Source organism: Nerophis lumbriciformis, linkage group LG36 (genome assembly GCF_033978685.3).
Source record: "Nerophis lumbriciformis linkage group LG36, RoL_Nlum_v2.1, whole genome shotgun sequence".
Classification (NCBI taxonomy): Eukaryota; Metazoa; Chordata; class Actinopteri; order Syngnathiformes; family Syngnathidae; genus Nerophis; species Nerophis lumbriciformis.
In genome coordinates this window covers 7,970,001-7,982,947 of record NC_084583.2, presented here as the reverse complement: position 1 = coordinate 7,982,947, position 12,947 = coordinate 7,970,001, and the positions used below count along the sequence as shown (strand labels likewise).

At 40.9% G+C, this 12,947-nt stretch overlaps 1 protein-coding gene across 1 annotated transcript in view; it reads left to right on the top strand.

Moving 5' to 3' along the window:
- efemp2a (EGF containing fibulin extracellular matrix protein 2a) overlaps positions 1-9,322 on the top strand; it is a 60,689-nt gene extending 51,367 nt beyond the window's left edge. Inside the window, exons 10-11 of the mRNA XM_061930666.1 lie at positions 8,583-8,778; positions 8,862-9,322. Of these exons, the coding sequence (XP_061786650.1) occupies positions 8,583-8,778; positions 8,862-9,035 (370 nt within the window). The 3' untranslated portion in view covers positions 9,036-9,322. The remainder of the gene's footprint in view (positions 1-8,582; positions 8,779-8,861) is intronic.
- Positions 9,323-12,947: the final 3,625 nt, after the last annotated feature.

Here is a 12,947-nt window from a genome sequence, read left to right as displayed (position 1 = left end):
GGTAGGAGGTTGAGGGGGAACTAGGTCCTTGAGGGGAAACTAGGTCCTTGAGGTAGGAGGTTGAGGGGGAACTAGGTCCTCGAGGTAGTAGTTTGAGGGGAAATTAGGTCCTCGAGGTAGGAGGTTGAGGGGAAACTAGGTCCTCGAGGTAGGAGGTTGAGGGGAAACTAGGTCCTCGAGGTAGGAGGTTGAGGGGAAACTCGCTCCTCGAGGTAGGAGGTTGAGGGGAAACTCGGTCCTCGAGGTAGGAGGTTGAGGGGGAAGTAGGTCCTTGAGGTAGGAGGTTGAGGGGGAAGTAGGTCCTCGAGGTAGGAGGTTGAGGGGAAACTAGGTCCTCGAGATAGGAGGTTGAGGGGGAACTAGGTCCTCGAGGTAGGAGGTTGAGGGGAAACTAGGTCCTCGAGGTAGGAGGTTGAGGGGGAACTCGGTCCTTGAGGTAGGAGGTTGAGGGGGAAGTAGGTCCTCGAGGTAGGAGGTTGAGGGGAAACTAGGTCCTCGAGGTAGGAGGTTGAGGGGGAACTAGGTCCTCAAGGTAGGAGGTTGAGGGGGAAACTCGGTCCTCGAGGTAGGAGGTTGAGGGGAAACTCGGTCCTCGAGGTAGGAGGATGAGGGGAAACTAGGTCCTCGAAGTAGGAGGTTGAGGGGGAACTAGGTCCTCGAGGTAGGAGGTTGAGGGGAAACTCGGTCCTCGAGGTGGGAGGCTGAGGGGAAACTCGGTCCGTGAGGTAGGAGGTTGAGGGGAAACTCGGTCCTTGAGGTAGGAGGTTGAGGGGAAACTCGGTCCGTGAGGTAGGAGGTTGAGGGGAAACTCGGTCCTTGAGGTAGGAGGTTGAGGGGAAACTCGGTCCTCGAGGTAGGAGGTTGAGGGGAAACTTGGTCCTCGAGGTAGGAGGTTGAGGGGAAACTAGGTCCTCGAAGTAGGAGGTTGAGGGGGAACTAGGTCCTCGAGGTAGGAGGTTGAGGGGAAACTCGGTCCTCGAGGTAGGAGGTTGAGGGGAAACTCGGTCCTCGAGGTAGGAGGTTGAGGGGAAACTCGGTCCTCGAGGTGGGAGGTTGAGGGGAAACTCGGTCTGTGAGGTAGGAGGTTGAGGGGAAACTCGGTCCTTGAGGTAGGAGGTTGAGGGGAAACTCGGTCCGTGAGGTAGGAGGTTGAGGGGAAACTCGGTCCTTGAGGTAGGAGGTTGAGGGGAAACTCGGTCCTCGAGGTAGGAGGTTGAGGGGAAACTCGGTCCTCGAGGTAGGAGGTTGAGGGGAAACTAGGTCCTCGAAGTAGGAGGTTGAGGGGGAACTAGGTCCTCGAGGTAGGAGGTTGAGGGGAAACTCGGTCCTTGAGGTGGGAGGTTGAGGGGAAACTCGGTCCGTGAGGTAGGAGGTTGAGGGGAAACTCGGTCCTTGAGGTGGGAGTTTGAGGGGAAACTCGGTCCGTGAGGTGGGAGGTTGAGGGGAAACTCGGTCCGTGAGGTAGGAGGTTGAGGGGAAACTCGGTCCTTGAGGAAAGAGGTTGAGGGGGAAGTAGGTCCTTGTGGTAGGAGGTTGAGGGGAAACTCGGTCCTTGAGGTAGGAGGTTGAGGGGGAAGTAGGTCCTTGTGTGTAGTGTTTTAGTTCTTGTATTGCGCTCCTATTTTGGTGGCTTTTTCTCTTTTTTTGGTATTTTCCTGTAGCAGTTTCATGTCTTCCTTTGAGCGATATTACCCGCACCTGCTTTGTTTTAGCATTCAAGAATATTTCAGTTGTTTTTATCCTTTTTTGTGGGGACATTGTTGATTGTCATGTACGGATGTACTTTGTGGACGCCATCTGCTCCACACGCTGTAAGTCTTTGCTGTCGTCCAGCATTCTGTTTTTGTTTACTTTGTAGCCAGTTCAGTTTTAGTTTCGTTCTGCATAGCCTTCCCTAAGCTTCCATGCCTTTTCTTAGGGGCCCTCACCTTTTGTTTATTTTTGGTTTAAGCGTTAGACACCTTTTTACCTGCACGCGGCCTCCCGCATATTGTGATCACGACAAACCAAAGCAATTAGTTACCTGCTGCCACCTACTGATATGGAAGAGTATTACACGGTTACTCTGCCGAGCTCTAGACAGCACCGACACTCAACAACGGCACATTTGCAGATTATAATTACTGGTTTGCAAAAAATATTTTTAACCCAATTAGGTGAAATTACATCATCTCCCACGGCACACCAGACAATATCTCACGACACCGCGGCACAGTGGTTGAAAAACACTGCATTAGAAGCATGGTGAAAGACAAAGAGTGGTACTGAGTTCGTCCATGTGTGTCACTTTAAGAAAGTGCATCTTTGGGTGTGTCGCCTTTTCATCGTTTTTTTTCCTCCACCTTAATGGATCTGATGGAAGTGAGAAAAAAGAAACGTTAGGAAATGTGGGATCATTTTGTTCTTACAGCACCAAATATTATAATTTATTCTTCTTTTCCTCTTGACTATTTGACTACAGTTGTATGTTTCATATTCCATCCTGCACAGTCAACAAGTTTACTCATTTATTTGCAGTTCAACTGCAGTGACTTTTGAAATCCAGTAGATGGGGACATTAGACACAGTGTCTGTCAATACAGCCGGTGAGTGTGCCACACACTCACTGAGTCCTCATTTAGCCATCACACCATGAAGATAATAAAGCAACACGTGAAGAGAAGGATTCTTATTCCTCACACTTTCCCATGCTTTCATTCATGGAATAAATGTGATGGGAATTAATTGAACCGTTTCTTATTCCAAATGAGTCTTTAGAAGTTGCAAGTGATAAATGCTTTTTTTTAGTGAAACCAAAATAAATGTAAAACTGCATGGATATACATAAATTAAAGATGTTTAATCAGCGCGTAGCTGCTGAATGGTAATGGAATGGCGAGAAGCCAACCTCTATTATTGATATCCTTCCTCAACACCATCTTTTGCACCAATCCAGAAGGCAGGCGTTCTTAACCTTTTCCACTACAGCGGGGTCCGGGTCACCACTCAAAATATGAACACAGCGTTACTGATCTTCCTAACTGTATTCAGTTATGATATCCAACCTTTAACCGGATCAACCTTGTCATATGGTACGAAAGATTATTATCAAATACTAATCATCCATCCATCCATTTTCTACCGCTTGTCCCTTTGTTTGGGGTCAAATACTAATCATGTATACTGCAAAATAAAAGGCTCATAAAGACGGATTAATAATACATTTACATACAATTATGCAAATTAATACACTCCAACTGAATTGATAATAAATAATAATGAATACATTGCTTAACTCAACTGTCAATAAAGTTAAAGTACAAATGAAAATACCACTTTAGTCGCAGGTGTCAAACTCAAGGCCCGGGGGCCAGATCTGGCATCAATTTGTGTGGCCCCCGAAAGCCTGGAAATAATATGTGTAAATAAAGTACCTTATCTTTTCTTAATAAATGTATTGCAAAAATAAATGTGCCGCGAACAATGCCATATATTTACACTTTAATCATCTCTAATAATAAAAACAAATATTATATCATCATACATTTCAAAACAATGTTAATGTTCAAATAAAGATAAATACTTAAGTAACTGAAATAAGTTAATTTCGGTCATATAATCAACCATCAACCATTTTGTGTGACCAGTTTAACAGTACAGGTTATACATATTTAACAATCCTACACATTTACACACAAAAAGAAAAGAAAAAGGAGGAATAGGCTGAAGCCAAAGCTTATATTTGCCTATCCTATACCTTCACTGGAAATAAGATTACCTGCAACATCAACGTTCAAAACATCAATGGGATGAAAGTCATTGTTACTATATTTGATCATTTTCAATAGAGATGATTTAAAATGTAATATCGGAAATTATCGGTATCGTTTTGTTTTTTATTATTGGTATCGGGTTTTTATTTTTTTTTTATTTTTTTTTATTAAATCAACATAAAAAACACAAGATACACTTACAATTAGTGCACCAACCCAAAAATCTCCCTCCTCCATTTACACTCATTCACACAAAAGGGTTGTTTCTTTCTGTTATTAATATTCTGGTTTCTACATTATATATCAATATATATCAATACAGTCTGTAGGGATACAGTCCGTAAGCACACATGATTGTGCGTGCTGCTGGTCCACTAATAGTACTAACCTTTAACAGTTAATTTTACTCATTTTCAATAATTACTAGTTTATATGTAACTGTTTTTATATTGTTTTACATTCTTTTTTATTCAAGAAAATGTTTTTAATTTATTTATCTTATTTTATTTTATTATTATTTTTTATAAAAGGACCTTATCTTCACCATTCCTGGTTGTCAAAATTAGGCATAATAATGTGTTAATTCCACAACTGTATATATCGGTATCGGTTGGTATCGATAATTAAGAGCTGGACAATATCGGAATATCGGATATTGGCAAAAAAAAGCCATTATCGGACATCCCTAATTTTCAATTATTTCACCTTTGAATGTTTTCTTAAACCTTAACAAAGAACTACATCACTGAGCTTGTTCCACCATTTAACTCCTAAAACTGAAACACATTTCTATTTTATAGTCCTTCTTACTTTACCTATTTCAAAAATCAATATCCTCCATAAATTATACGTTTCTCCTCTTAATTTAAATTCAACTGCTTGACTTGTGATTTCAAAGCAAGTAATCCAACAAACTGTTCATGTCAACATTTTACAGTAAAAAATTTTTATTTATTTTTTTTACAGTAAAATCCACTTTCGATATAGAGTAAATAATACACTAAAAACACAACAACCGTAGATTTTACAGTATATAAAAAATGTGCATGAATTTTTACGTAAAAAAACCCCCAGTGGTACCGTTTTTCTAGGGGTGTAACGGTACGTGTATTTGTATTGAACCGTTTCAGTACGGGGTTCGGTTCGGAGGTGTACCGGATGAGTTTCCACACGAACATATTAAGTAGCGTACCGCACGTTGTGTAAACAATGCACACCGAGGCACAACACACGGCATACTAGCAGCTAACGGGCTAGGATAGACTGACCATACGTCCTCTTTTCACCGGACATGTCCTCTTTTGCGGAGCTGTCCGGGCGGAGTTTCTTAAATGCCTCAAATGTCCGGCATTTTGAGTTATGGTTGCGTGTATTTTCAATGTACGTTCAGGGTTAAGAAGGGGTTAAAAACAAAACACATTGTGCACACAGCAGCATTGGTGAGGGAGGGGCAGAGACAGAGAGAGAGAGAGGGAGAGAGAGTTATGATAAAGGCGCATGCGTCGCCAGGCTCTGCTTTTTATCCATAGATTTATCACATTTCATTTTTTATTATCTATAGCAGGGGTGTCAAAAGTGTGCCCCGGAGGCCCACAGCTAATGTTTTAAAGTCCCACGGCACATTCTAAAAATACTATTAAAATAAACAAAAACATAAGTGAAATAAAAAAGCTTAAAGGTTAAATGTAATTTAGAAAAAGTTGCAATGTTGACTAATAAAACAAAGCTGGTTTTTGTCATTGCTCAAAACATAATATTGAATCAAAATCAATGTTATTATGAATTATTGACCTATCCAAGGTTCCGATTACTTCACATCAAATATTCCACTAAGGAAAATATTTTTGTTGGAAGATTTTGCAAATTTGGTAAATAAATAACCCCAAAATTTATATATTTTGTTGTTTACTTACTGTACCGAAAATGAACCGAACTGTGACCTCTAAACCGAGGTACGTACCGAACCGAAATGTTTGTGTACCGTTACACCCCTACGTTTTTCCATTCCATTTAATTTATCCCATGTATTTTTTAATTTTATATGCTGTAAAAACAAACAAAAAATGCAAATATTACAGTAAAATTGTGGCGACTGAGCTGCCAGTTTTATACAGCACAATCTAAAGATTTGCTTCTGTACAGCGCATACTTGCCAACCTTGAGACCTCCGATTTCGGGAGGTGGGGGTGGGGTGGGGTCAGGGGGCGTGGTTAAGAGGGGAGGAGTATATTTACAGCTAGAATTCACCAAGTCAAGTATTTCATATATATATATATATATATATATATATATATATAATATATATTTATAGCTAGAATTCACTGAAAGTCAAGTATTTCTTGTGTGTATATATATATATATATATATATATATATATATATATATATATATATATATATATATATATATATAAAATAAATACTTGAATTTCAGTGTTCATTTATTTACACATATACACACACATAACACTCATCTACTCATTGTTGAGTTAAGGGTTGAATTGTCCATCCTTGTTCTATTCTCGGTCACTATTTTTCTAACCATGCTGAACACCCTCTCTGATGATGCATTGCTGTGTGGCACGCACAAAAGTGCTTTCATCAAATGCACTAGATGGCAGTATTGTCCTGTTTAAGAGTGTCACAACATTGCTGTTTACGGCAGACGAACTGCTTTACGGTAGACGAAAACGTGACTGCTGTTGTTGTGTGTTGTTACCGCGCTGGGAGGACGTTAATGAAACTGCCTAACAATAAACCCACATAAGAAACCAAGAACTCGCCCTCCATCATTCTACAGTTATAACGTGATTGGGCAGGTACGCTGTTTATATTGTGGGAAAGCGGACTCAGTTCTGCCTGAATTTCGGGAAAAAATTTGTCCCGGGAGGTTTTCGGGAGAGGCGCTGAATTTCGGGAGTCTCCCAGAAAATCCGGAAGGGTTGGCAAGTATGGTACAGCGTACATAAAAAAAAGACACATTTATATTCATACTGAATATTATTCATTGTTAAAAGCGGTCTTCTGAGGGCCACCATTACTGTGATGGCCCTCAATGAAAACAAGTTTAACACGCCTGACTTTAGTCCTAATTTCTGCGCTGAAGAAACTTCTTTGACTTTAGCGCGAGACTTCTTCTGTTTGTTTACTGTTGTCATTACTGCCACAAGTGGTGGAAAAGTGTATTACACCTGGCTACAGCTGCTGAGAAGCAGATCTTATTTGGCCGCCCAACAATAGGAGTGTCAACGTTTTCCATACTGGGAATTGAAAATATAATATTTGATAGCGTGTAAAAGCAAAGAAGTACGGAACTAAAGTATTCAGTCAGTTCCAAAGTGAAAGCTTTGTACACATCTCGCTCAAGTGAGGGACAAAAATTCCACAATTAATAGTCAACTACATTTTGCACTCTATTTTTATTTTAAAATTGTAATAATTGAAGATTTATCACCAGCAAATCGCAATCACATTTTAACGCTTTATTTATAAAATACAAAGCAAAGCAGTAATTGAAATGTGTATTTCTTTATTTTATCTATTTATTTTTGTTTTATTGTGGCCTTAATATCGAGGTACGTCTGCAAAGTGCATTATTTCATATACTGTACATATATTATGTAAATATTGCATATATTTTATATTGCTACTACGGTACATTTTTTGTCTATTTTATACATGCATTGTCCTTTCCATCCTTACACTTTCCATCCTTTGTAACTGAGCTACTGTGTGGAACCATTTCCCTTGTGGATCATCCAAGTTTGTCTAAGTCTAAGTCTATCAATATACTTGAATTTAACTTTGTGTAGTCTGTATGTTATTTAATTACACTAAAAGTCAGTCATTTGTGAGATAATTAATGGCAATTTTTTGTCATTTTTAGTCTACTTTATACCTGCATTGTCCTTTCCATCCTTACACTTTCCATCCTTTGTAACTGAGCTAGTGTGTTGAACAATTTCCCTTGTGGATCATTCAAGTTTGTCTAAGTCTAAGTCAACTATTACTCTTTTTTCAAAAGTATTTGTATTTTTTTCAATTTTATTTTATTATTGGTATGTTGATGAGCCACACTTTGTACAGAAAGATTATGAATATTTCTTTGGACGTAGAACAAAAAAAATTATGGAACTATGAAATATTGTGATTGAAAAATATATTTTTTGTCACTTTAGTAAAAGATAACCGTTCACCAAAACAAAATCCATTTTACTTTATAAATTTTTTCTAGTTAATGTATTATTTATAATTATAAGTATTTAATTTAAATTATGTTATGTATTTCGTTTACATTTTAAAAGGTATTTTCATTTGTAAATAAAATACATAACATAATTTAAAATAAATACTTATAATTACAAATAATATATTAACTAGGAAAAAAAACAAATATATATAAAAAAATTAAACATTTGAAATAAAACATTAAAAATACAAGTCATTCAGCGTGAGTAGGATTAATTTTTGTGCAGTTAAAATGTTTTGGGTAAAAAATAAATAAAAAATAAATACTGATTCACTAGAACTACATTTTTAAAATATCTATCTATCCATTTTCTATACTGCTTCTCCCCATTAGGATCACAGGTATGATGGAGCCTATCCCAGTAAACACACATAATTTTTTATTTTTTATACAAAGTTTATATTTTTACATTTAATTTATCATAACCACTTTTTTCCCCCAATTTTGAGCAGAAAAAGTTTTGGAAAGGTGATTATAGAAAGTGCTGCAACAATAATTAGGAACTTCTTACCGCCCTCTGCTGGCTGTTTTGTGAACTGCAGCTGTGATGCATAGTGAATCCATCCTGTCTCTGTTTTCTAGTCGCTGCGTGTGTCCCGTCACCAAGCCCGGCTGCAGAGACCTACCTTTCTCCATCGTCCACCGCTACATGAGCATCACCTCGGAGCGCTCCGTGCCCTCGGACATCTTCCAGATCCAGGCCACCAGCGTGTCCCCGGGAGCGTACAACACCTTCAGGATCCGCTCGGGCGACGACGACGGCGACTTCTACATCAGGGTGAGGAGACCAGCAAATAAACGTCGGCCGTTTTTTTTCCATCCCTAGTGGTTCACCTGCGACGCCATACTCCCCGTTTGCAGCAAATCAACAACATCAGCGCCATGCTGGTCCTGGCCCGGGCCGTCTCAGGACCCAGGGAGTACACGCTGGACCTGGAGATGGTGTCCGTCAACCCGCTGCTCAGCTACCAGGGCAGCTACCAGAGCAGCTCCGCCCTCAGACTCTCCATCTACATCGGGCCGTACACCTTCTAGAGGAGAGAAGACAAAAAAAACTGTGACGTCAGCACATTATTCAGTGAAATACCAAACATGTTCTTCTGTGTTTATGTTGTGCTTTAACTTGTGTTGCCTTCAGGTGCCCTCGTTCACTCCAATGCTCCATTAACACAAATCCCCTTTTCTCCTCCGTTTTTAATCCCGCTTAATAGCCTCGCCCTCAACCACTCACTTTCACCTCCTCACTTTGTCACGTTCACTTTGTCTTTGTACTTTTTTTTCAACTCCATTAAAACAATATACCATTGACCCGTGTCCTTGAATGCAGCTTCATGCGAGTTTCATGTTCAACACAAGGTCTGCCATTAAGGGATCGCACTCATTTCTATTTTTGTTGTTGTTTTCTCACACTTTAGGTACACTATTAGTTTAGTTGAGTCTTTACTTGAAGAGACATTCAACCCAAAGACAGATATGTTCTGCACCAGTTTATAGCTCATTTCCATCTGCAGTCCCTGGTTACTTAAATTAAAGAGATACAAAAACATGCAATAAAATATACTATAGCATGTCATCAAATTAAGAAAAGTCATAAAATATCCTCTCATTGACACATACTTATACATTACAACCACCCCTCCTTTACATCATAACACAGACAATACATGCTCTTGTTCACATACAGTATGTCATCAATGTTCCCTCTAAGGTGTGCGCCTGTGCAATTGCGCACTGCTCAAGCGTCCTCTGCGCACGGCAAATCTATGCCACGCACAAAATCAAATAAAAAAATAAGCGCATAACAATTTTCGACACGACAGAGAAAACCGTTTTCGTCATCATTGTTCAAATATTGTAACGTCTGTCGAGACGCTTTGAGGACATGAATTCCATCCATCACTTTACTGAGCAAAACTCTTTATTGTCGGCCATAAACACATCACCAAAACATTAGTAAAAAAAATTATATCTAGCAAAACTGGTCATTTTCTGCAGTACAAACCAGACCAAAAGCAACTTTGTTATATCAACAGCAGCCGCTCGCTCTTTCTCACTTGCGCCAACACATGCACATATGGCACTTAGCCAGTGATGCGTTTACAGCCACACAAAAAGTCGGGCAACTCCAACACCACACATAAAGTGTCATTCCAGTTCGTTACACTATGATTTACCAATCAAATGTGTGCTTATTCTAGTGTCATTTATTAGGAATCTTAATTTATAAATATTAATCATGAAATGCTGTTAGTATATTAAATAAATACTAATAAAAATATTTTTTTGCAAACAGGAAGTTGCAGGAATGTACACATGATACTCTGCTTACATCTCATTGTGCAACATGTGAATGTTTTAATGGGAACTAAATGCAATGTCTGAAAGGGGTACAAATTATTTCCAAAGCAGGACCTCCACCCAGACAAACAATACAAGTACACAGTTCATGAAAAACAATATTTTTTGTTATTGTCATTGTACGTGGGCCTAAACACTTATATTAGAAAAGAATCTCATGGAAATGACTGCTGTCATTTGATTATAATAATAAGAGAATGTTGTCTGTCTATCTGTGTTGGCCCTGCTATGAGGTGGGGACTTGTCCAGGGTGTACCCCGCCTTCCGCCCGAATGCAGCTGAGATAGGCTCCAGCACCCCCCGCGACCCCGAAAAGGGACAAGCGGTAGAAAATGGATGGATGGATTCCTACAGTGGACCAGGGGCGTCGAAATATTTTCCAATTAAAGGGCCACATACTTGTACATTACAACCACCCCTCCTTTACATCATAACACAGACAATACATGCTCTTGTTCACATCTGTCATCACTTGTAAAAAAACAACCATGATTTTAACAGCTCACAACTAAACGCTGCTCACTTTCTACTTTCGACAAGTGATAAAACCATTATATTGTGGAAAATAAGTGAAGGAGATAAACGAGCGGAAGGTTACCACCTGAAATATGAAGACGGACGCCTCTTAGACCCTTTTAGAATCAAGCTCTAGTTGAAGGGTAAAACAACACAAAACTACAATAATTATATATTTTTTATTGACCCCCGCCCATGTGCAAGGACTCCATCCATCCATCCATCCATCCATCTTCTTCCGCTTACCCGAGGTCGGGTCGCGGGGGCAGCAGCTTAAGCAGGGAAGCCCAGACTTCCCTCTCCCCAGCCACTTGGTCCAGCTCCTCCCGGGGGATCCCGAGGCGTTCCCAGGCCAGCCGGGAGAGATAGTCTTCCCAGCGTGTCCTGGGTCTTCCCCGTGGCCTCCTACCGATCGGACGTGCCCGAAACACCTTCCTAGGGAGGCGTTCGGGTGGCATCCTGACCAGATGCCCGAACCACCTCATCTGGCTCCTCTCGATGTGGAGGAGCAGCGGCTTTACTTTGAGCTCCCCCCGAATGACAGAGCTTCTCACCCTATCTCTAAGGGAGAGCCCCGCCACTCGGCGGAGGAAACTCATTTCGGCCGCTTGTACCCGTGATCTTGTCCTTTCGGTCATGACCCAAAGCTCATGACCATAGGTGAGGATGGGAACGTAGATCGACCGGTAAATCGAGAGCTTTGCCTTCCGGCTCAGCTCCTTCTTCACCACAACGGATCGATACAGCGTCCGCATTACTGAAGACGCCGCACCGATCCGCCTGTCGATCTCACGATCCACTCTTCCCTCACTCGTGAACAAGACTCCGAGGTACTTGAACTCCTCCACTTGGGGCAAGATCTCCTCCCCAACCCGGAGATGGCACTCCACCCTTTTCCGGGAGAGAACCATGGACTCAATCATCTGCAAATAGCAGTGACCTAATCCTGCAGCCACCAAACCAGATCCCCTCAACGCCCTGACTGCGCCTAGAAATTCTGTCCATAAAGGTTATGAACAGAATCGGTGACAAAGGGCAGCCTTGGCGGAGTCCAACCCTCACTGGAAACGTGTCCGACTTACTGCCGGCAATGCGGACCAAGCTCTGGCACTGATTATACAGGGAGCGAACTGCCACAATAAGACAGTCCGTTACCCCATACTCTCTGAGCACTCCCCACAGGACTTCCCGGGGTACACGGTCGAATGCCTTCTCCAAGTCCACAAAGCACATGTAGACTGGTTGGGCAAACTCCCATGCACCCTCAAGGACCCTGCCGAGAGTATAGAGCTGGTCCACAGTTCCACGACCAGGACGAAAACCACACTGTTCCTCCTGAATCCGAGGTTCGACTATCCGGCGTAGCCTCCTCTCCAGTACACCTGAATAGACCTTACCGGGAAGGCTGAGGAGTGTGATCCCACGATAGTTGGAACACACCCTCCGGTTCCCCTTCTTAAAGAGAGGAACCACCACCCCGGTCTGCCAATCCAGAGGGACCGCCCCCGATGTCCACGCGATGTTGGAGAGTCTTGTCAACCAAGACAGCCCCACAACATCCAGAGCCTTAAGGAACTCCGGGCGGATCTCATCCACCCCGGGGCCTTGCCACCAATGTGTGCTAATAATCAAATGGTAATATACTGTCTATATTCATTTACTGAAAATACATATTCAAATGTTTTCCAAATATTGTTAAATTGTAATGTTTATGGTTTACAAAATAAAATATTTTATTTATTTCAAACATTTTTTCTAATTTAAAAAAAAAAAAAAAAAATTACATTTTTAAAATATTTAACGTATGCCTTAATATTAGAATAATTTATGTTTATGTTGGGAAAAAAAACTTTCATAATAAAAACTAGTCCACCCCCTTGCACAAATTCAATGTATGTGACATCATTTTATTGTGTGAATGTTCCAAAACATTCACACATATGCTTTTCTACACAAACATTCATCTATTTATTATTATTCTTCTCCAGATTTTGGCGCGCTCTACCTTACACATGTTTCACCTGTTTCAAAGCGTTCTAACTTCAAACTGTTCAGCCTATTTGGGAATCGCGG